The 25,314-nt window shown below is 46.2% G+C and overlaps 1 protein-coding gene across 2 annotated transcripts in view; it reads left to right on the top strand.

Moving 5' to 3' along the window:
* LOC121534949 (KN motif and ankyrin repeat domain-containing protein 1) overlaps window positions 1-23,898 on the top strand; it is a 29,630-nt gene extending 5,732 nt beyond the window's left edge. Inside the window, exons 2-10 of one of the 2 annotated variants that reach the window (XM_041841583.2) lie at window positions 8,732-8,889; window positions 9,078-10,706; window positions 12,030-12,105; window positions 12,322-12,675; window positions 12,917-13,001; window positions 17,422-17,641; window positions 18,193-18,335; window positions 21,052-21,252; window positions 22,652-23,898. In XM_041841583.2, the coding sequence (XP_041697517.2) occupies window positions 8,871-8,889; window positions 9,078-10,706; window positions 12,030-12,105; window positions 12,322-12,675; window positions 12,917-13,001; window positions 17,422-17,641; window positions 18,193-18,335; window positions 21,052-21,252; window positions 22,652-22,750 (2,826 nt within the window). In that variant the 5' untranslated portion in view covers window positions 8,732-8,870 and the 3' untranslated portion in view covers window positions 22,751-23,898. Of the gene's footprint in view, window positions 1-8,727; window positions 8,890-9,077; window positions 10,707-12,029; window positions 12,106-12,321; window positions 12,676-12,916; window positions 13,002-17,421; window positions 17,642-18,192; window positions 18,336-21,051; window positions 21,253-22,651 lie in introns of both variants that reach the window. The other variant, XM_041841582.2, reaches the window with a different exon arrangement.
* Window positions 23,899-25,314: the final 1,416 nt, after the last annotated feature.

Here is a 25,314-nt window from a genome sequence, read left to right as displayed (position 1 = left end):
CCCCTGCATCGACTACAGGGGACTCAACGACATCACAGTGAAAACCGTTACCCTCTGCCTCTGCTCACCTCTGCTTTTGAGTTGCTCCAGGGAGCCACTGTTTTTACCAAGTTGGATCTCAGAAACGCTTACCACCTAGTGCGGATCCGGGAGGGAGATGAATGGAAAACCGCATTCAATACACCAACAGGCCACTACGAGTATCTGGTTATGCCTTTTGGCCTCACCAATGCTCCTGCTGTGTTCCAGGCTCTAGTGAATGATGTACTGCGGGACATGTTAAACAAGTTTGTCTTCGTTTACCTGGATGACATCTTAATTTACTCCAGAAACCTGTCTGAACACACCCGCCATGTCCAGCAAGTCCTTCATCGTCTTCTGGAGAATTCCCTCTACGCCAAGGCAGAGAAATGTGAGTTTCACGTCAAGACAGTGGCCTTCCTGGGGTACATAGTGGCAGAAGGAAGTATCCAAATGGATCCTGCCAAAGTATCAGCAGTCACTTCATGGCCAGTTCCGGAGAACAGAAAGAAGCTGCAACAGTTTCTGGGGTTTGCTAACTTCTATAGGAAGTTTATCCGGAACTACAGTACCGTTGCTGCCCCTCTCACTGCTCTAACCAGCACCAAGCAACCCTTCACCTGGACCCCAGCAGCCGACAAAGCCTTCAGTACCCTCAAGGTGAGGTTCACCTCCGCTCCCATCCTCCAGATGCCTGATGTGGACCGGCAATTCATTGTGGAGGTGGACGCCTCAGATGTGGGAGTTGGTGCTGTGATTTCTCAGTGGGCTGCGGAGGATAGGAAGCTCCATCCCTGTGCCTTTTTCTCACGTCGGTTGTCCCCCTCTGAGTGCAATTACGACATAGGGAACCGTGAGCTGCTGGCTGTGAAGCTTGCCTTGGAGGAGTGGCGTCACTGGCTGGAGGGGTCCACCATTCCATTTCTCGTTTGGACCGATCATAAGAACTTGGAGTACATCCGCGACGGCCAAACGGTTGAACTCCAGGCAGTCCCGCTGGGCCCTGTTCTTCACCAGGTTTAATTTCACTCTGTCATACCGGCCTGGATCACGCAACACCAAGCCAGACGCCCTCTCCCGTCAATTCCAGAAGGATGACACCCCTCCAAGGACCCTGTGTCGATTCTGCCAAGTCCCTGCATCGTTGCAGCTCTGACCTGGGCTGTTGAGGAACAGGTGCTGGAGGCTCTCCGTAACCAGCCAGGTCCCAGCACTTGCCCAGCTGACCGCCTTTTTGTCCCCGAAGACCTGAGGTCCCAGGTCATTCAGTGGGGACATGACTCCCGCCTAGCTTGTCACCCTGGCTCCACCCGCACTTACAACCTGCTCGCCCAGAGGTTCTGGTGGCCCTCTCTGAGGAAGGATGTACGGGAATTCGTCCAAGCCTGCCCCATCTGCAACCAACACAAGTCGTCCTGCCGGCCCCCAGCCGGATTGCTGCAGCCCCTGCCTGTGCCCAGACGTCCCTGGTCTCACATCGCCCCTTGACTTTGTCACGGGGCTGCCCCCCTTCAAGTGGCATGACCGTCATTCTCACCATCGTTGACCGTTTCAGCAAGATGGCACACTTCATTCCCCTCCCCAAGCTCCCAACCGCCAAGGAGACCGCCCAGGTGGTCCTGGAACACGTCTTCCGGATCCACGGACTGCCAAGGGATGTTGTTTCTGACCGTGGTCCACAATTCTCCTCCGCTTTTTGGAAGGAGTTCTGTCACCTGCTGGGAGCCACAGTCAGTCTGACTTCCGGATTCCATCCCCAATCCAATGGGCAGTCAGAGCGGGCTAATCAGGAGCTCGAGAAGGCACTGCGATGCATGACTTCACGCAACCCCCACTCCTGGTCGCAGCAATTGACATGGGTGGAGTACGCACACAATTCTCTGACCTGCTCTGCCATCGGTATGTCCCCTTTCCAATGTGTTTATGGATACCAGCCTCCTCTATTTGCCAGCCAGGAGGAGGAGGTTACTTGCCCATCTGCACTTGCTTTTGCCCGTCGATGTCGCCGCACCTGGTCACAAGCCCGAGCCACACTCCTCAGGTCCGTTGCCAGCTACACTACCGGGGCCAACCGTCGGAGAATTCCTGCTCCCACCTACCATGTTGGTCAAAGGGTGTGGTTGTCATCGAAGAACCTGCCACTCAGGGTGGAGTCGCAGAAGCTGGCACCTCGGTTCATTGGCCCATTCCCTATCATAAGAGTGATTAGCCCAACTGCTGTCCGGCTCCAACTGCCTAATTCCCTGAGGGTGCACCCCACTTTCCATGTGTCTAAGATTAAGCCCATCCATGAGAGTCCGCTGGTCCCTGCTGCGCCTGGTCCTCCTCCTCCACGGCTCGTCGATGGTGGTCTGGTTTACACCGTCCGCCGCCTGCTTCGGGTCCAGACGGAGGGGTAGGGGTCTCCAGTACCTCATTGACTGGGAGGGCTATGGACCTGAGGAAAGGACCTGGGTGCCAGCTAGTCGGATTGTGGATAGGACTCTCATCACCGCTTTCCACCAACGGCATCCTGATCAACCTGCAATCCGTAGGGGCCGCCCCAGAGGGGTCCCTAACCGTCCGGCCCGCTCGGCTTCCTGTCCTGTGCCTGATCCTGTCTCGGGACCTGTCCCATCTCCCGACCACGGCCCTCCGGCTTCCTCCGAGGATGAGGACGTTCACTCGGACCGTTCGGAGGAGTTCTAGCCCTCCTCCGGCTCCCCTCCTCCCGCCCGGCGTGGTGTTGCTCTTGGGACTTCTGGGGCCGTCCCCTTGGGGGGTTCTGTCATGAGCCCTCTCACTCCACCGGGTTACCACCTTAATTGGTTTCCACTATCTTCCACTCTGCTCACCTCCCTCTCTCTACTCAGCCTAACTAGCTCCACCTGTCCCTGCTCTGCTCGGCTCTATTACTCTGCCAGCTGCGCTGCATTACCCACTAACCTCTCCCAGTATTTAAGGCCCTGTCTTTCAGCTCTCCGGTGTCAGATCGTCTGCAAAGCTCACACCCGGAACCTGTTTGCTCGCGCTTCTGGCTCACCCTGGTTTTGTGACCCCGGACCTGCCTGTTTTTGGATACTCTTCTGCCTCAGGAGATCCAGACCTGCTTCTGCCATTACGACTCCTGACTACTCTTCAATCCCGGTAACTCTGACCAGCCTTCTGCCTTGCTACTACGTATTTTGGATTTCCCTTGTACTGTACTGCTGCCTGGTTTCATTCCGCCCTGTTGTGTCTGTGTCTCCCCCCCAGGACTTCTGGACCACCCACCACCGGCTTCATAGGACGCATCGCTGCCACTGGGGGGCACAGACCCAGCGCATTGGACGGGATCCCTGTTACCCCTGGAGCCTTCATTCACTCCCTACTTCCCTTTTCCCTTAAGTTTAATAAACTTTCTGGTGTGACGCAATTGTGGTCCTCTGGTCGTCTGTCTGAATCGTGACACAGAGATGTTTGGATTGCAAAGTTTATAATGATGTGAGGAAGAAGGCTGCATTTATCCCCAGGACAGGGCAGTGGTGGGAACAGGAAGAAACAAAGCCCTGAAATTGGCTGCAAAATGGCTGCCAAAAAATATTGAGACTTCCTTCTTCTAAGACCTTTAAAATGGGAAAAAGGCTTTAGGAGGATAAATAGGGTGCCTTGATCTGGAAAAGTCCCGAAAATATGAACTTAATGAAAGCGCCAAGTACTCTAACCTGGTCTCAGATCTGCTTGTGCTGCTATGGTCCATAACACTTGACAAGGTAAACAAACAGATCTGGGACCAGGCTAAAAGTTCATTTTATAGGTAGCTTACTGTAGGTTACAGTTGGATGGGGCTTATGTGGGGAAAGTGAATATTTCTTGTTTCGTTTCTCCCAAATGGGTTTCTTGTGAGGTGGGCCAGTCGATCTAAGCAGTGACAATTAAAATGTGTGCCATGGAAATGTGGATAGGTTTAGGGTAGGACTGTAACCGTTTGTGCTATATTCTATCCTCTGTGGTGGGATGGTGGGAAACAAGTGTATGTGTGTTTGTGTGAGTGAATGAGTGAGTGTCTGTCTGTCGCTCTCTCAGACTGTCTCTCTGTCTGTCTCAAAATGATCGTAAACGTACCCACTGATACCCTATTAACATGAATGTCAACCAATCATGTACAGTGTTTACACTGTGCTATACCATGGAGGTCAAGGCCTGCCTGTTTTATCATGATGCCGTTGGGAGATTGAGATAATCAAAGCAACAGCTAATGTAGTGTTGATGTGACTCAACGTTGGAATATCTACCTATATGTAACGGACATGAGTTGGTCATGGTTGCTCATGGTCACGTGATGAGGTAGCCCACCTGTGACTTGAAAATCAGTGTTGGCCCTCGGCCCTAGAGGGAATTTCCTCTTGGTCTAATGGTTAAGACGTTGGTTTCTCCCACGGTAGTCCTCTAGGTTTTCGCTCCAATCCCAGTTGTAACAGGGAACACTTGACTAACTCGTAAGACAGGTTGTTTTGATGGACATTTCCCACAAGCAAAGGGGCTTCCTCTCTTTCCTTCCTAACATGTCTCTGTCTTTCCCTCCTGAAGATATTAAAGTACTCTGTCAACAGTCACCTTTGAACATGAAGACAGGTGTTCTATGCTGTACAGTGTACCCTCTGCTGTCACGGCCCCAGGTCTTCAGACTAAATATCAGCGCTGCGGGCTAGGCTTAGCTTAGTTAGGTGTTGAAAGACTTCTTTCATCTCTGTGAAAATGCCTGGCAGCACAATGTATCTATCATCTCTATGTCTCTATTGACCATCGTATAGTAATATTTTCATTTGTTTATATCGGGGTGATTGGTGCCAGCAGTGAAGTGTGTAGCTAGGGGAATAGAACAAATCACAGGTGGTGTGTGGATTGTTGTGGGTTACATGGCACAGGTCATGTGCTTGTATGTGTGTAACAAGAGCTGTAAATGTCAATACATACCATTGACACAGTATATGGTCCTCTGTAGCTCAGCTGGTAGAGCACGGCGCTTGTAACGCCAGGGTAGTGGGTTCGATCCCCGGGACCACCCATACACAAAAATGTATGCACGCATGACTGTAAGTCGCTTTGGATAAAAGCGTCTGCTAAATGGCATATTATTATTATTATTATTATTATTATATATGTACTGTACTGTAGTATGCACATGTATGTAAGTGCTCTTTGTGAATGTATGCTTAGTATATTCTGTATGTATGGAGCATGTGTACATTGTGTGTGTGTGTGTGTGTGTGTGTGTGTGTGTGTGTGTGTGTGTGTGTGTGTGTGTGTGTGTGTGTGTGTGTGTGTGTGTGTGTGTGTGTGTGTGTGTGTGTGTGTGTGTGTGTGTGTGTGTGTGTGTGTGTGTGTGTGTGTGTGTGTGTGTGTGTGTGTGTGTGTGTGTGTGTGTGTGTGTGTGTGTGTGTGTGTGTGTGTGTGTGTGTGTGTGTGTGTGTGTGTGTGTATGTGTGTGTGTGTGTGTGTGTGTGTGTGTGTGTGTGTGTGTGTGTGTGTGTGTGTGTGTGTGTGTGTGTGTGTGTGTGTGTGTGTGTGTGTGTGTGTGTGTTACTGTGCTTATCGGGGTGTGTGTGTTGGGCTACTTTTCCAGCGGAGCTGTTCAGTCAGTGTTTTTTTCTGTTTACTGCATAGCTGACATTGTTTGGGTCTGTGGCTGCGTGTGGCTGTCACTGTGGTCCCCCAAGAGGCCAGAGAGTCTAGCACCCACTGGACAGGAGAGGGAGGGAGGGAGGGAGGGAGGGAGGGAGGGAGGGAGGGAGGGAGGGAGGGAGGGAAGAGAGTAAAAGAAGAGCGAGAGGGATATATATGGATGGTCAGGAAAGAGAAAAAGTAAAATAAGAGATGGGGGAGAGAGGAGGCAAGAGGGGAGAAGGTAGAAAAAGGAAAGATAGTGAAAGGAGAGAAGAGGGAGAAAAGCTTGAGAGAAAGCACTGGGAGACAAGTGGGAGGCCGAGAGAGTAGAAGAGAAATGAGTCAGAACAATGGCTGTCTGTATTTATTTTTATATGTAGGAGTGTATTGGGTTCCATGGCTACTGGTCTCAACAGTCTAGGAGTTATTTTGAGATCTGTATTTGGACTGAAGGGCTATAATCAAGGGAACATCAGGTCTGCCGCTGTTATATGCAAGCCGGGAGGGTTCACTCTGATGTGTGTGTGTTAGTGAGCGAGAGAAAGAGAAATAATATATGAATGAGAGGAAAGTGAAGGCTAGTGCCACAAGTTCATAATGAGCGGTCTACTCGAAACCTTAGGGCGAATTTCCATTTGGAAATACCAGAACCTAAGCACAAGTCCACCAGTATCAAAACCCGTTGGGCCATAATAATTATGTATTGGAAGGTCACAGAAGGTTATGTAATAACTACGTTTGTAATTAGCAATTATTGTGTTGATTGAGTTGGTCCTGCCGTACATACCAATACGTACGCTACGGTCACAAGACGCAGGCCTCCTAATTGTCCCTAGAATTTCTAAGCAAACAGCGGGAGGCAGGGCTTTCTCCTATAGATCTCCATTTTTATGGAACAGTCTGCCTACCCATGTGAGAGACGCAGACTCGGTCTCAACCTTTAAGTCTTTACTGAAGACTTATCTCTTCAGTAGGTCATATGATTGAGTGTAGTCTGGCCCAGGAGTGTGAAGGTGAACGGAAAGGCTGGAGCAACGAACAGCCCTTGCTGTCTCTGCCGGGCCGGTTCCCCTCTCCACTGGGGTTCTCTGCCTCTAACCCTGTTGCAGGGGCTGAGTCACTGGCTTGCTGGTGCTCTTTCATGCCGTCCCTGGGAGGGGTGCGTCACTTGAGTGGGTTGAGTTACTGACGTGATCTTCCTGTCTGGGTTGGCGCCCCCCCTTGGTTTGTGCTGTGGTGGAGACCTCTGTGGGCTATACTCGGCCTTGTCTCAGGATTGTAAGTTGGTGGTTGGGGATATCCCTCTAGTGGTGCGGGGGCTGTGCTTTGGCGGAGTGGGTGGGGTTATATCCTTCCTGTTTGGCCCTGTCCGGGGTTTCTTCGGATGGGGCCACAGTGTCTCCGGACCGCTCCTGTCTCAGCCTCCAGTATTTATGCTGCAGTAGTTTATGTGTCGGGGGGCTGGGGTTAGTTGGTTATACCTGGAGTACTTCTCCTGTCTTATCCAGTGTCCTGTGTGAATTTAAGTATGCTCTCTCTAATTCTCTCGTTCTCTCTTTCTCTCTGAGAACCTGAGCCCTAGGACCATACGTCAGGACTACCGGGCATGATGACACCTTGCTGTCCCCAGTCCGCCTGGCCTTGCTGCTATTCCAGTTTCAACTGTTCTGCCTGCGGCTACGAAACCCCCTACCTGTCCCAGACCTGCTGTTTTCAACTCTTTAATGATCGGCTATGAAAAGCCAACTGAGAGACCTGAGCCCTAGGACCATACGTCGGGACTACCGGCCGTGGTGACTCCTTGCTGTCCCCAGTCCGCCTGGCCTTGCTGCTATTCCAGTTTCAACTGTTCTGCCTGCGGTTATGGAACCCCTACCTGTCCCAGACCTGCTGTTTTCAACTCTTAATGATCGGCTATGAAAAGCCAACTGAGATTTATTCCTGATTATTATTTGACCATGCTTGTCACTTATGAACATTTTTGAACATCTTGGCATGGTTCTGTTATAATCTCCACCCGGCACAGCCAGAAGAGGACTGGCCACCCCTCATAGCCTGGTTCCTCTCTAGGTTTCTTCCTAGGCTTTCGCCTTTCTAGGGAGTTTTTCCTAGCCACCGTGCTTCTACACCTGCATTACTAGCTGTTTGGGGTTTTAGGCTGGGTTTCTGTACAGCACTTCGAGATATTAGCTGATGTAAGAAGGGCTATATAAAATAAAATTGATTGATTGATTGATTGTGTGTAATTTCCAGTTTTCCAAAATGGCAAAAGTTTATTTAAGCAATAAGGCCCGAGGGGGTGTGATATATTTAAGCAATAAGGCCCGAGGGGGTGTGGTATATGGCCAATATACCATGGCTAGGGCTGTTCTTAAGCACGACGCAACGCGGAATGCCTGGACACAGCCCTTAGCCGTGGTATATTGGCCATATATCACAAACCCCCGAGGTGCCTTATTGCTATTATGAACTGGTTACCAACGTAATTAGAGCAGTAAAAATACATGTTTTGTCATACCAGTGGTATACGGTCTGATATACCACGGCTGTCAGCCAATCAGCATTTAGGGCTCGAACCACCCAGTTTATAATGGCCAATATACCACGGCTAAGGGCCGTTCTTAGGGACGACACAAAGCGATATATTGGCCATATAGTACAAACCCCAGAGGTGCCTTAATGCTATTATAAACCGGTTACCAATATAAATAGAACAGTAAACAAGTATTTTTTTCATACCCGTGGTACATTGTCTGATATACACACGGCTGGAATGCTGTTGCAGCCAATCAGCATCCAGGACCCAAACTACCCGGTTTATAATTTCAATTGAATCATGGATACTATTTTCTTCTTTTTTTTTACCCGCACACTGCTCTCACCAGTATCACTTTATTTTCTTTAAAGACTTCAAATGATTCCCACTCACCTGTAACAAGCCGACTTAGATGAGATTTTGAATCATGGAGAAATTAACTGTGGTTAACATGCTTAAGGTACAAAAATGACTTGTTAACATAACAGCAATTTGATCAGCAATTTCTCACCTCTTCCTTTGTCCCGTTTTCACTCTCTTGCCAGGCAGTCACCTGCTTTACACCACAAGAACAGAGTCACAACGCCTGTAGGAGTTGGCAAGAGAGCAGAAACACTCAGACTGGCACTCAGACTACCAACAACCAGATAATGTGCCAACAAACAACGCTCACAGCTGAAGCTTGCAAATGATGGACAAACAAAACGGTAACAGCGTTTAAAAATATATGAAATTAATCAACAAAATTGGCAACTTTTTTGATTGTTGGTTATCTATAACTGTATGTGAGATCATTCCTAAATACATGGTTTATAGTATGATCCACATACTATAGTGCTTATTATGTGTCAATACTATGGCAACAAGTATTGAAACACTGCTATTACTCTTTTAGGAAATGGGCCCAAAGCCCCAGAGAACAGGGTGAAGGGGAAGCCTCCTCCGTACTCGGTGGAGACGCCCTATGGCTTCCACCTGGACCTGGACTTCCTCAAGTACGTTGACGACATCGAGAAGGGCCACACCATAAAGAGGGTCCCCATCCAGCGCCGGAGCAGGGGGCAGAGGCCCAGCACACTCCCCAGGCACCTCAACCTGTCTGGGCATGGCTATCGGCCTACCCCCTGGGGCTCCACTGGAGCTCTGGCCCCCAGGTCTCGCCTCGCCGACCCCCACCTGGGCTATGGCTCCTGGGCTTATGATGGCAGGTCGTCAGCCTCCTCTGGAAGGTATAAGTCTGTGGCTGAGATGGAGGCCAGTATCCGAGCCTTTGATGAGCAGCCCTTGGGGGAGCACATCAGGCCAAATCTCCTGCGTGCCTCCAGCCTGCCTCTCACCGTCCTGCTGAGGAAAGGTTCCGAGTCAACTGAAGACCCGGCCAGTCTCCGAAGCTCCAGAGACCGTCTCGGAGGAAGGGACATGTCCACGGAAGACAGCTTCTACTCCCCGGACTGCTCGTCTGACTTTTGGTCGAACCAGGACTTTTCTGGAACCCTCCACCGCCTCACCGAAGCCCTGGAGCGCGTGGGCGAGCTGGAGGAGGAGGTCCGGGTCATCCCGGAGCTCAAGGCACAGATCTGCATCCTGCAGGAGGAGAGGGAGAGGTTCCGTCTTGGACTGAATTCCCGACCAGGATCCCAAACCTTGGTCAACGGGGCCAAAAAACCCTCTTATGCGACCTCTGACCTCAAAAGACCCAGGAAAGAGAGTAATCTCTTCACCCACAACGACGATGTCACCGATGACGACTCTAACCAGACACACGAATGGAGGATGAGCACAGACCTAGACGAGCTTCTTACGGTGACATCCCTGCAAGCCAAAGTGGCCATGCTGGAGCAGAGGCTTCATGAGAGCAGCACGGACCTCCAGAACGCCACCTTGCTGCTGAGAGAACAGCAGGAGGAGGGCCAGAGGAAGGAATTGAGGATGAAGCAGCTCACCAGGAACACTGGGGGCTGGGTGAGAGCAGAGAGAGTCCAGGTGGACCAATATGACGAAGAGACCGAGAATTCTTCTAGGTGGTCTTTAGCAGGTGCGCATGGTGCGTCCATTCGAGAAAATTTGAATGAAGGAGAATCTTTGTCGACCAATGCAGTGACCATCGGAACAAATAGACAAATCTCTGGCACTCAGATCGAGGGCCTTGGAGATCATCACATTTGGGTTTCAGCTAGCTCTTCCACGATGGAGGTCCAAGCTGGTCAACACATTTCAGAAACGGTGGTCCATCGCTTTGTAGGAGAACCAGGCCTGGCAGTATCCATGGAGCACATGCCCCAGAAAGAAGCCTCCCCAGGTGGCATGGAGCAACCTGTGGCGGCCCTCCACGTGAAGAGGATCCAGGTTCTCCTGGAACAGCAGTGGGAGTGTCTGTGTGGGGGGACAGCAACAGAGGGGGGCAAGGCCCTGGAGCACCCAGACCCCAAGGTCAATTCGCTACAGGAGGAGATGATGAGTCTGGTTCATACTCTTTCCTCCTACTACAACCATGGATCCAGTGACGGAGAGGCTTCTCAAGGAGGTATGGTTTATCTTCACATAACTTTGGGTTGACTTCCAGAACAAGTATGCTCAATGGAGAATCTCCATTGAAAGTGGTTTCTAGTCCAGGAAAAGCCTGGACAATAATGTCCAGTCTACACTAACCACATATTGTCTTTATGCATTTTTTAAAATATTCGCAAGAAAATCTGTTGCCAATTGGATGGAAACCTAGCTACTGACCCTAAACATTTTTCATTGAATATAAAAAGAGAAATTATGTGGAACAAGGATTTTGTTTTTTTGACTGCTTAAAAAGCAAAGTGAATGTTTATTTTATAGTACAGAGCTCTTTTCTGTATTTCATAAGTTATTAGATATATTCCAACTCATTTGAATTTCAAAACAGAGTCTAACTGTAACACAATCCATTCCCAGTGTTTTTTTTTTACTCCATTCACGTAATGTCAGCTCATTTCACTCATAGCTTTGAGCTATTTCTCCATCTGTCATGAAAGATTAGGTCCGATTTGCGAGTCAATGGCGGAAATTCACAGCGCACAAATCCCATTACCATGTCAAAGAGACCACTTTCAGACAACTTTATTTTCCTTTCTCAAATCGAGACCCACAATTCACCATGCAGTGTAAATTGATGGTTGTAGTTAGTCTGGCTTTATGCATGATAGGTTTTTATTGATGACTGTAACTCTTCCTTACGGTTTGTACTTAAAGAAGGATTTTCTTTTTGCCCTGACTCAGTCCTTAGGCAACTGAACCAGCTCCAGTACTTCCATTTTCTTCATTTATACTAGAATGGGAGAAGTTTGGTCATAATTACAGGGAAACTATTTCGTTCTCATGCAAAGAACAATTCAAAGCTGCTATGGAAACAACTCACCAGACCCATGTGTTTCATTAAAGCAGCGAAATGAACAGAAATGCAGTTTATATGTAGTTATCATCCAACTTGAAAGAAAACTCCACTCAAAAACGATATCTTTCAAAAAATGAAAATACTAAGACAGTTTTTGACTAGAGTTTCACTTTAACTGATAGCTATCAATGCCTCCCATTGTGATTAGGCTACCAACCACGTATAATGGAGTATGTCTACAGACTTTCTATCTCATTGTCTATGTCATGGGGGCCTCCTCATCATCCTCTTATACTGTGGTTGGCCCCACTTGAAATGACAATAATAATTAGCAAAGCATCTACATTTCTGTAGCTTTTATAAAGGGTTCATTTAGCCTTTAGTTGTTGTTGTTTGTTTAGCTGTTGTTGTATTCAAAGTGGGACCGTGTGATTTAACAGCTCCTTCGCCTTAACATACGATCTGTGTCGTCTTTTTCTCTCTTAGCCCCAAAATCCATCATGAAGAGAAATGGCAGTGGTCAGACGTCAAAGAACCTCCACTTTGCTGGTGTGAACAGCGGGTAAGACACCAGTCTCCTGCTGTTTATAGTTTACAAATAACTAACTTGAGCATCACCCTCTGCATTTCACTGTGCAGCAACACTAATTTTGGACTGTCTGCGTTCAGCTAGAAAAACCCATGATGTTGGCTACAATGGCAGGATGACTGTAATGGCGAAACACATTGGTTCAGAATGACACAATAGTGTCTGAATATCTTTTGCACATGTGTTTAGCTTTGAAACAACACCAAATGAGGATTTGGACAGTAAGAGCCATGCGAATGTGGACATCTCCGACCTAGAGCAACAGCCAGAAGGACTTGGGGAGATGGTAGAGAAACCTGCAGAACATGGGGGTTCCAACCATGGAGACCAGAAAGAGGGAGACCCAAGTCAAGAGACGATGGAAGGAACCAATCCAATGGACCAGACTACTCAAGATGTAAAACCAGACTCACATACAGATAGTGGTGAAAATCTGAAAGCTGGAGAACCAGAAGAACAGGCCAAGACAGACACCAACATAGAGGAACCTATGGAGGAAGAACCAGACCCAAACACAGATCCCAAACATGAACTGCAAGACAGGTGAGGGGAACTGAGTATATCTTTATATATTTTTTGGTTCATGAATTGTCATTTTTGAGGATTTGCCAGTTAACATTTCTGCATATTTATTTTGCAATTTTAAAATATTGAAGAGTGCCATGAATTCTTTTTCAGAATATGAAAAAACACTATCTTTATTATAATGTATTGATGTTAGTAAGAGTATAAGAATATTGTTGACAACCCAACTCATGGGACTAATGATTGTCTTTCCTCATAGGGACACTGTAGATGAAGAGTTCATAGCAGCGTGTCATTTCCTCAAAGATCACATGGACAACATGGATAACCCCAATGATGAAATGGTATGCATAGTACAGCAATACATTTAGACATAGGCCTATAGGCACAACCTAATTACACAAGCGTTATTCAAAAGCTCTATGAAGATCTGTTAAGATAGACTAGGCACTACCAAACACAGTGTCTTAAAGATGAACACAATTTGTGACAGCATAATATTTTCATTTATTGAACGGAAGAGCATAGTTATGCACCTAATTTATTTCTTTTATTTCACTTATATTTAACTAGAACATTCTCATTTACAATAACGACCTGGCCAAGAGGCATAACATCGCAATAGTGAACAGGACAACACAAAATAACACAAAACATTTATAAAACACACTATACAGAGGAAAGGTAAGAAATATTCACAGAGGGAGCAGAAAAGTTCAACACAGCAGACTTAATGATCAGCAGGTACATTGATCAGATAGCAGCTCAGTTAATATGTTTTTGAACCAGTGTGGTGGGATGAATGTGGCAAGTTTGAGGGTCTTTTGCAGCTCGCTCCAGTCGTTGGCGGTGGAAAAATGGAATTAATGATGGCTAAAGGAAGTGCGGGCTTTGGGAATGACATTTAATGACATCACATTTAATTGTGTTACAGTGGATTCAAATGGATTTAATAGTAATTTTTTGTAAAGAATCTACACAAAATACTAACGTCGAAGTGGAAGATATTTTTTTTTTTTACCGATTAATACAAATGTAATAAAAATATAGTCGTTGCATAGTTACACTGAACAAAAATATAAACGCAACATATAAAGTGTTGGTCCCATGTTTCATGAGCTGAAATAAAAGATCCCAGAAATGTTCCATACACACAAAAAGCGTATTTCTCTCAAATTTTGTGCACAAATTTGTTTACATCCCTGTTAGTGAGCATTTCTCCTTTGCCAAGATAATCCATCCACCTGACAGGTGTGGCATATCAAAAAGCTGATCATTACACAGGTGCATCTTGTGCTGGGAACAATAAAATGCCACTCTAAAATGTGCAGTTTTGTCACACAACAAGGCCACAGATGTCTCAAGTTTTGAGGGCGCGTGCAATTGGCATGCTGACTGCAGGAATGTCCACCAGAGAATTCAATGTTTATTTCTCTACCATAAACCGAATTTGGCAGTACGTCCAACCGGAATCACAATCACAGACCACATGTATGGTGTCGTGTGGGTGAGGGGTTTGCTGATGTCAACATTGTGAACAGAGTGCCCCATAGTGGTGGTGGGGTTATGGTATGGGCAGGCATAAGCTATGGACAACGAACACAATTTCATTTTATCGATGGCAGTTTGAATACACAGAGATACCGGGATGAGATCCTGAGGCCCATTGTCGTGCCATTCATCCGCCACCATCACCTCATGTTTCAGCATGATAATGCACGGCCCCATGTCGCAAGGGTCTGTACACAATTCCTGGAAGCTGAAAATGTCCCAGTTCTTCCATGGCCTGCATACTCACCAGACATGTCACCCATTGAGCATGTTTAGGATACTCTGGTTCGACGTGTACGACAGCGTGTTCCAGTTCCCGCCAATATAAATATAATCCAGCAACTTTGCACAGCCATTGAAAAGTGGGACAACATACATTCCACAGGCCACAATCAACAGCCTGATCAACTCTATGCGAAGGAGATGTGTCGTGCTGTATGAGGCAAATGGTGGTCACACCAGATACTGACTGGTTTTCTGATCCACGTCAATACCCGTTTTTAAAAAGGTATCCGTGACCAACAGATGCATATCTGTATTCCCAGTCATGTGAAATCCATAGATTTGGGCCTAATGAATTTATTTAAACGGACTGATTTCCTTATATGAACTGTAACTCAGTAAAATCTTTGAAAATGTTGCGTTTATATTTTTGTTCAGTATATTTAGCCCCTTTGTTTAGCCAAGCCTAAATTATTTCAGGAGTAAAATGTGACTTAACAAATCACATAACTTACATGGACTCACTCTGTGTGAAATAATAGGGGTTGACATGATTTTTGGATGACTAACCCTTCCTCTGTCCCCAATACATACAACATCTGTAAGGTCCCTCAGTCAAGTATTGAATTTTAGGCACAGATTCAACTACAAAGACCAGGGAGCTTTTCAAAAGCTTCATAAAGAAGGGCAGTGATTGGTAGATGGGTAACTATAAAAAATCAGACAGTGAATATCTCTTTAAGCATGGTGTAGTTAATAATTATGCTGTGGATTATACATTACACCACCCAGACACATTAAATATCCAGTCGTCCTTCTGAACTGAGCTGCAGGACAGGAATGAAACTGCTCAGGGATGTTACCATGAGGCTATTGGGGATTTTAAAACAGCTACAATGTTCAATGGCTGTGATGGGAGAAAACTAAGGATAGATCAAAAACATTGTAGTGACTTCACAATAATTACCTAAATGACAGAGTGAAAATAAGAATACAAATATACAGAATATTCCAAAACATGCATCTTGTATGCAACAAGGCACTAAAGTAATACTGCAACAAATAACACGGCAAATGAATACACTTTTTGGCCTAAATGCAAAGCCTTATGTTTGGAGCAAATCTGATACAACCCATCACGGAGTAACTGCCTCATTATTTTCAAGCATGGTGGTATGCTTGACATCGGCAAATACTGGGGAGTTTTTCAGTATGAAAAGAAACAGGATGGAGCTAAGCACAGGCAAAACCCTGGAGGAAAACCTGCTTCAGTATGCTTTACACCAGACACTGGGAGAGGAATTCACCTTTCAGCAGGACAATAACCTACAACACAAGGCCACATCTACACTGGTGTTGCTTACCAAGAAAAGAGTGAATGTAAGCCAAGTTACAGTTTTGACTTAAATCTGCATGGAAATCTATGGCAAGACTTGAAAATGGATGTATAGCCATGATCCCCAACATCTTGACAGAGCTTGAAGAATTTTGAAAAGAATAATGGGCAAATATTGCACAATTCAGGTGTGCAAAGCTCTTAGAGACTCACCCAAGAAGACTCACAGCTAGCTGTAATTGCTGCCAAAGGTGTTTCTAACATGTATTGACTCAGGGAGCTGAATACTTTGACATTCGAGTATTTTGTGTAGATTGTTGACAAAAAGTCCATTTTAATCCAACTTTGTAACACAATCAAATGTGAAGAAATCCAAGGGGTCTGAATACTTTTGCAAGGCCCTGTATCTACCAGAGCGCAGGATGCTATTGGTAGTGGAGATGTTGAGGAGTGAGGGGGGACTTGCCTATGAGGGACTTGTAAATAAATTGTTACCAGTGGGTCTGGTATCGTGTATGTAATGAGGGCCAGTTGACCAGCATGTAAAGGTCACAGTGATGAGTGTTGAAGGGGGCACTGGTAACAACCCACTGGGCACACACTGGTTAAATCAACGTTGTTTCCACGTCATTTCAATTAAATTACGTTGAACCAATGTGGAATAGACGTTGAATTGATGTCTGTGCCCAGTGGGAAAGCGGTTAGCAGTGTGGTAAATGGCGTCTAGTTTATTGAGGGAGGTTTTGGGGGCAAGCCTGTAAACTACATCGCCATAGTCCAGGATCGGCAGGATGGGAGAAGGATGTTTTGTTGAAGTAGAGGAAACCAAATTCTGGATTTAACTTTAGACTGAAGGTGGGTGACATGGGTATGGAATGAGAGTGATCAGTCCAGCCATATACCAAGATATTTACAAGCGTCGACATACTCCAGCTCTGACCCGTTCAGGGTGAGAATGTTAGGAGGGCAGGCAGGTCTCAGGTACATTTTTTGGTATTGAGGAGTAGGTGAAGGTCAGATAAAGCATGCTGGATGTTGATAAGGCTATGTTGTAGGGTGGTCAGCACGGATACTTTCATTAGTGCTATTCAAATCAAATCAAATCAAATTTCATTTGCCACATGTGCCGAATACAACAGGTGTAGACATTTCCGTGAAATGCTTACTTACAGCCCTTAACCAACAATGCATTAATTTTTTTAAATAAAAAAGTAAAATAAAACAACAAAAAAGTGTTGAGAAAAAAAGTAAAATAAAATAACAGTAGGGAAGCTATATACAGGGGGGTACTGGTGCAGAGTCAATGTGCGGGGGCACCTGCTAGTTGAGGTAGTTGAGGTAATATGTACATGTGGGTAGAGTTAACGTGACTATGCATAAATAAGTATGCAGCAGTGTAGCAGCAGCGTAAAAAGATGGGGTGGGGGGTGGGGGGGGCAGTGCAAATAGTCCAGTTAGCTGTTCAGGAGTCTTATGGCTTGGGGGTAGAAGCGTTGAGAAGTATTAGCCTCATTAAACTGTCTATATCTGCCGTATGCATTTTCTCTCGGAAATATCCAAGCAATATGAATAGAAGTTGCCCTCAGATACAGATCTAGGACCAGCTTACCCTTCATTTTGGGGAGGAAAACGGTCAACATTCATCTGCTCCCCAGAGGCGGGCTTTGGTGGTGCTGTTCCGAGATTGGTTCCGGGTGGCGGCTGAGGAGGACTCCCTGGCCAATACAGTGTTAGTGTACCTCAGAGAGGTGAGGAAGGCTACGCCCTCGCTCCTCCCCTTCCTGGTTAACATGGCAGATGACAACGGCAACACAGCACTCCACTACAGCGTGTCCCACGCCAACTACCCCATCGTCAGCCTGCTACTGGACACAGGTAGGCACCAGTGTGTGTGTGTGTGTGTGTTTGATTTTACACAGTTATGGGGCATTATAAACTGGGTGGTTCGAGCCCTGAATGCTGATTGGCTGACAGCCGTGGTATATCAGACCGTATACCATGGGTATGACAAAACATGTATTTTTACTGCTCTAATTACGTTGGAAACTAGTTTATAATAGCAATAAGGCACCTTGGGGGTTTGTGGTATATGGCCAATATACCACGGCTAAGGGCTGTGTCCAGGCACTCCGTGTTGCGTCGTGCTTAAGAACATCCCTTAGTCATGGTATATCGGCCATTTCCACCCCCCCTCGGGCCTTATTGCTTAAGTCTAAGGTAAGACAGTGAGTGAGTGTACATAAACACTTAGTGTGTATCTAAATGGTTATACATTTGTACTTCCATATCTGTTCATCCACTGATAGACCATTTTGCCTTATAGCCTCATAGGACAATTGAGCAAAAACACAAGTTGACGTATTGAGCATCCCAATACACCGTATGTGTTCCTAAATGTATGTGTGTGTTTGTCCTTTCCCATGCAGGTGTGTGTGAGGTGGACCTCCAGAACAAGGCAGGATACACAACGGTGATGCTGGCCTCCCTAACGGCCCCGGATGGCTCTGGGGACATGGAGGTGGTCCGCAGGCTCATGGAGCTGGGGGACGTCAACGCTCGAGCCAGCCAGGTCACGGTCACTGCCTCTATAACTGCCAAATACACACCTCATACATCCTAACACTCTTTATTGGCACATAATGTACTGTATGACCAAGCATCTTAGTATTCCAAATGTATAACTGTGGGTTGTCTAAACGGTTCCATAACACAAAGCAATAGACAAGAATGGCTCCAAAAATCCACAGTGGATGTTTCAGAGTTACATACAGTACCATGGTGGTTATAGATATGAAACATCAAAGCAATATATAGTAAATTGGACCTGTGCAGTGCGTACTTGTTTTCATGTAGGGATCTGTAAACTATAAACCATATGAATCCGCACCAAGGGCCAGTGGTCTGTCATGCTTCTCACACAGAGGGCAATATGGCTTTAATAAACAGTGGCTTAGTGGCTCTGCTTTGGAGAGAGGATATATTGAGTTGACCTCTACAGCTCTCCCATGCTGCCTGGGTTAGGATGAATCACCTCTGTACCACTGGGAGCAGTGGGAGAAACCGGTAGCCTGGTTTCACCAGAATGAACACTGTGCTCCCAATTGTTTCAGAGCAGCATTTAGTCTGGTTTAACCAGGCTAAGGTACTGGAGCATGAATATCCTTATGTCTCTGGCATGGCTAGAGAAGACTGGAGGTTATCATGCGCTCTCTCCTGCTGCCTGGACCTCTGTCCTCTCATCTCTTCTCACATACAGAGAGAGCTTCAATCTTCTCCATGATTACTCAGCACAAAAATCATAATAACATGTCTTAACAGCCCCCTCGGCCGTGCTTAGGGCTGTTGCAGTGGCTGTATTACTGCCACACCGGCAGTCGTGAGTCATGACCACAGTAAAATTCCACATGACCGTCACAGTAATCTCCTCTTATGCACTCTGGACATGCTTTGTTAGTACCCAACTCACTAACGACCATCAGGTCCTAATGGCCTGGTACTCAGGGCTCTATTGTCCCTCTAACCACTCGGACATCAATGCAAATGCAATCAAAAATCACATCAAACACTTATCATCAAAACAGTATCGTGCTTTTAAATCTCACCTCACTGTGATTGATCAATTTGAAGAAGGAAGTTCAACAACAGGTTGAAACTGAGTGGAAAACATGGTCGTTGTGGATGTTGTGGCCTCCTGTAGCTCAGTTGGTAGAGCATGGCGCTTGCAACACCAGGGTTGTGGGTTCGATTCCCATGGGGGGCCAGTATGAAAAATGTATGCACTCACTAAAAACTGTAAGTCGCTCTGGATAAGAGCATCTGCTAAATGACAAACATTTTAAATGTTGTTTCAAAGCCTAACACAATGAAATGGACAGCGCTTTCTAAGGTGATGATTAATTCAAGCGGCATCCAATCCCTATTCGAGTGCATTCGGATGACATGTATTTTTTCCCCTGCCTCTGTTTCTGCCCATTTGATAATGGGCCATTGTAAATCCAAACTCATTTTACATATTAGTAAAGTAAATTGAGAATTGTCTGATGGGTGAAAATATGATCACTTGATGAGAGAACAGCGTGTGCAGCCTGAGGCAAAGAACAGAGCGCTACTTTCTCAAATCATCATGCAGCCCATATACTGTATGTTTTGATTTCTAAGACATTTGTATAATTCACAACTAAAGTTGCTAAATAACTCTAAATCTAGCACATAGGACCTGTTTCAATTGATCACTTTTATGCTCAACATAGCCACTTCATATGCGCACTCTCTCCAGCTAAGTTCAATTATATTATTCGAACTATAAAATCATATAATATAAAATAATGGCACGGGACTTATAAGCATATCTTGTCAGCTAAATGAACAAGCCTACAGCCTATGGCATGGAGCATAGCCAGGTAACATGCAGTAGTATCACATTTCAGGAGAAGACCCAGATACAGACAGTGTTGAAGTAACAAAAGTTTATTACAAAAACAGGGGGCAGGCAAACGACAGGTCAAGGGCAGGCAGATGTCAGTATTCCAGATCAGAGTCCGAAAGGTACAGAACGGCAGGCAGGCTCAGGGTCAGCTCAGTCAGAATGGTCAAACCCGGGAAAACTAGAAAACAGGAACTAGAGAAAGACTGGAGCAAGGGGGAAAACGCTGGTAGGCTTGACAAAACACAACGAACTGGCAACAGACAAACAGAGAACACAGGTATAAATACACTGGGGGTAATGGGGAAGATGGGCGACAGCTGGAGGGGGGTGGAGACAATCACAAAGACAGGTGAAACAGATCAGGGTGTGACAGTAGGCCAACTCATATTCTGTTCTTCTGAAATTCGTTTTCTTCATATCATATTTCTTTAGACCTGCCTAAAATAAATAATGGATTTATTGTGATGATGTAGGCTATATTATATGGATTTATTAGACTTTTTCAAATGTAGATGTTCCAAAGACGTGCATCAGCGGCTTGTATGCGTGGAGACCTGGAGATGCTAAACGTGTTTATGTTAATTAACGGTCAATTACCGCGAGACCGGAAGTCTTTTGCATGACAATAACCGGCGGATAAAATTTCATGACCGCCATAGCCCTAGCCCCGCCTGCATACTTTCTTTCTCTCTCTTTTAAACACACAGTAAAATATTATCCCATAAGACTGGCCTAAAGATGGACCATCCCACCAGGCATTTGCCACAACTGCTTTCTGGCCAGTCAGCTTCAGCTCGGCATGCTGAGATGACTCTCCTCTTGACCCTCCTCATCCCTCTCCCTGTCTCTCTCCCTCCAGGGGGGTCAGACAGCTCTGATGCTAGCAGTGAGACATGGCCGGGGCCTGATGGCGCGGCTGCTGCTACGCTGCGGGGCCGACCCCAATGTCCAGGACCGCCAGGGGGCCACGGCCCTCATGTGTGCCTGCGAGAGGGGCCACACACACGTCGCCCGGCTTCTGCTGGAGAGGGCTGAGTGTGACACCAGCCTCACAGACCAGGTGAGAACACACAAACACATGTGCATAGACACACACACGCATAGATATGTATGTGTGTAGTAGCATCTTAAACAGGTTTTGCACTGTGCAGTAGATCAGGATTTGGTAGCTGGTGCTAACAGGAAGTCTATGCCTGCAGTATCACTGGTTCTCACTGTGCCTGTTGGACAACTCAGGAAGAGAAACAGATTAACAGTGCTATGCACTTTCTCATACACACAAACACAGATATGGATACACACACACACACAATCCCCCACGCCCCTGAAGGCCCTGAGCAAGGCAGTTAACCTACTGTTCGCGGGCGCCGGTGACATGGATGTCGATTAAGGCAGCACCTGCACCGCTCTAATTCAGACACATTTCAGTTGAATGTATTCAGTTGTACAAATGACTAGGTATCCCCCTTTCCCTTTACTTTCCCTCAGTTACTAACCACGACTTCAGGAGTAGGCAATACATCAAACAACCAGACCCTTCACCATCTAGTGGACAAATATACACAATACGCCCCGGGGGAATAAGAGCGCCTCAAGTATTGCCATTATAAGATTCAATGTTAACAGGATGTCAGTCCTCTTTTCTCATTAGAATTTGCGCCTTTGCTGAAAGAGCAGCTTACGCCATTTGAAGCATTTGAAAGCCCAAATACCTTGTTTGCGTCCCAAGTGGAACCCTATTCTCTATGGGCCCTGGTCAAAAGTAGTGGACTAAATAGGGAATAGGGTGCCATTTAGGGTGCATCCCTTGACTCAGCGATTAGCTCGTCGTAGCCCAGTGAGGTTTGCCTCTACAACAGGCTTCATTCATCCACAGAGAGCTAGCAGAGCGTTAGCCACGCTGTCACTCTTAGCTCGCTAAATCTGTTTCCTCTCCTCTGTAGAGGAAGGGAATAGGAGAGGAATCCTCTACTCTGTCCAATTCTCCCCGTAGACTAGTAGAGGACAAGAGGAAAGCTCTCACGGTTAAGGGCCTCCTGCCTTGAATTGACACTATCCTCGATGCAAAAGTGTTAATTGTATAAACTCTAATTCACTCGGGAATGTGCACTATACCGTTCTCTCTCATTTTGTTTGTCTCACTGTCGTTTTGCATGGTTACATACCTTAGTAGTGTGTGCCAAACCTTTCCTCATGTACCCCCACCCATTCCACTTATTTGATGTATTCTAGTACGAGCACACCTGATTAAATTGGTTAACTAATCATCAAGCCCGTCATTAGTTGAATCAGCTGTGTTAGTACTGGGATAGATGAAGAAAAAGTGGAAACTAGCTGGAGGTACTCGAGGAGAGGTTTGGGAAACACTGCCTTCGCATAAACCAGAATGATTTAAAGTTCATACCTCAAGTGTTGACCTTCTCTGTGTTCTTCCTCATCCTCCTCTCCTCCTCTTCAAGCGTGGTCGCACGGCCCTCTCCGTGGCCCAGAAGGGGTCCTACGGTGACATCACAGCCCTCCTCCAGGCCCACCACACACACGCTGGGACATCTCTCTGAGACCTTGACCCCCCTGTTCCCCTGGATAGGTCAAAGACACAGACGCCACAGTGCAAGGAATGTCCAATTCCAAATGGCAACTTATTCCCTAATGTATATAGTGCACTTTTGACTATAACCTAGCTAGCTAAGTATATCTAAAATCTGGTAGAAATCTGTGTTGGTAGCCTACTGGCTGTCACTTGACTTCTCCGACACTCACCACTTGCTGAGCTCAGCTGGTCATGTTAGCATTTCTCACTGACTTCAAGTACTAGGCTCTGGTCAAAAGTTGTGCACTATACAGTAAAACATTTTATATTAAGACTTGTGTGCCAGTGGAAGTGTTACTATGACAGACGTGCACGGCTCCAATCTTGGAGGGCGATATTGTCTGCTGGTTTTTGTCCTTGCCTTTTAAAATTGATCCAAGTGCCTGAGCAAATAGCAAAGTGGAGTTGTCAGCCGATCAATGACATGAATTGACCCAATAAGTTCCACAATGGGAGATTTAAAAAAAACAGACAAACTGCGGCCCTGGAGGACTGGAGCCGTCTATCCCAGGGTTATTTTCGAAAATGCATTATTACAGTATATGCTGGACAACCGATGGGTTGATTGCTCTGCTGGTACTGTATACGATTCAATGCCGTTATGCTATCCCCTGTATGGCATTAGGGGAGTGACAATGCCTTCACATCTCTTCACATGGCCTTTATTGTGTGATTGTAAGGTGGGACTTTTATTTTAATATCTATTATTCTGACCTAGCCTTACACTAGCAACTGGGAAGAGAGCAATTGTGTTATCAGACTGAAAGAAATATCAAAGAAATCGAATCTAGTTGGTATTCAGGTCTGCACCACTACCCTCTGGGCATTTCATTCAGCTAGAGATAATTATTACAGTAAATATGCAGTACATTTACATTGACGCTTGTCTGGATTGAACTATTTCCCACTATCAGCAATATGTTGCATGCCAATCTCTATACTGTATGAAGTAAAATATCAGTGCGCTATACTGGTAAAGTTTGTTTCATTATTATCACTATCCATTATAGACAAACCAGACAGTGGATATCTCTACTCATTTTTATGCATTACTCTTAAAGCTAAGCAAGATTGCTGACATGTGACAGTTTTAATAAAACGTCTGGTGTTTGCCAATGATTTTGTATTGATATGGGGGAAAAACACATTACACCGATTGTACTCTGTCTATGTAATGACATAAATGGCCAGCGGATGGCGCTACTTTTCCATCCTGTTATTTCCATTTTAGTCATTTAGCAGACACTCTTATCCAGAGCGACTTACAGTTAGTGAGTGCATACATTTTCATTCTGCATGCATGCAGTGAACGCTGTCCTGACTGGATGTCTTTCATTCTTAGGAGATATACAATCCCTTTGTAATATGACACACAATTGTTTTCTGCTGAGTGCTACTCATTGGTAGTAATGCATTTGGATAAGGTGAGTCCGCCCCCATGAAATGCCAAAATGCTTTTAGCATTTACAAAAGCTCCAATCCATTACTAGTATTATAATAGTCATACAAGCATTCAAAGTAATCCACCTTGCGCTTACACATTGAAATTCAATGCCCGGTCAGCCATAATAGATTACATGAATTCTTGGTACTGGACCGGTAGGTCTCATTCTCTATGCTGGTGTGTGCATGTACGTGTGAGGCTTGGCTGTATGGAAAGATGGAAATTATGTGTGAGAAATAAGACTGAGGTAGAGGCAGTGTGTGTGATAGTGAAAGAGTGTGTGTGTCTGCGCGGTTGGCTTTATCGCCATGGCAGCAAAGCCCCACATTTCCCCAGGATGCCTGTTGCTGTCTCTCACACTGACCCCACGCCTGCAGTTGCATCCCATTTTACATTTTAGTCATTTAGCAGACGCTCTTATCCAGAGCGATTTACAGTTAGTGAGTGCATACATTATTTTTTTATTTTTTCATACTGGCCCCCCGTGGGAATCGAACCCACAACCCTGGCGTTGCAAACGCCATGCTCTACCAACTGAGCTACATCCCTGCCGGCCATTCCCTCCCCTACCCTGGACGACGCTGGGCCAATTGTGCGCCGCCCCATGGGTCTCCCGGTCGGCTACGACAGAGCCTGGATTCGAACCAGGATCTCTAGTGGAACAGCTAGCACTGCGATGCAGTGCCTTAGACTACTGCGCCACTCGGGAGGTTATCCCCATCACACAAAGAAGAGAGTGAGTCAGCACTATACAATATCTATTACAGCCACACTATTTTCTCTCTCTCCCTCTCTCTCTCACACACACACACACACACACGACACACACACACACACACACACACAAGCATGCCAACACACAAAATCACGCACACTTCCATCCCTGTTACAGAATCCAACAACAACTAAAATACCAAGTAAATATAAAGAGACATCCTCCCCATCCTCCCCATCCTCCCCATCCTCTCCATCCTCTCCATCCTCCCCATCCTCCCCATCCTCTCCATCCTCCCCATCCTCCCCATCCTCTCCATCCTCTCCATCCTCCCCATCCTCCCCATCCTCTCCATCCTCTCCATCCTCTCCAT

Source organism: Coregonus clupeaformis, chromosome 21, assembly GCF_020615455.1.
Source record: "Coregonus clupeaformis isolate EN_2021a chromosome 21, ASM2061545v1, whole genome shotgun sequence".
Lineage (NCBI taxonomy): Eukaryota > Metazoa > Chordata > Actinopteri > Salmoniformes > Salmonidae > Coregonus > Coregonus clupeaformis.
Note: the sequence above shows the minus strand (reverse complement) of the source record. Positions and strands in the feature narration are given on the sequence as shown.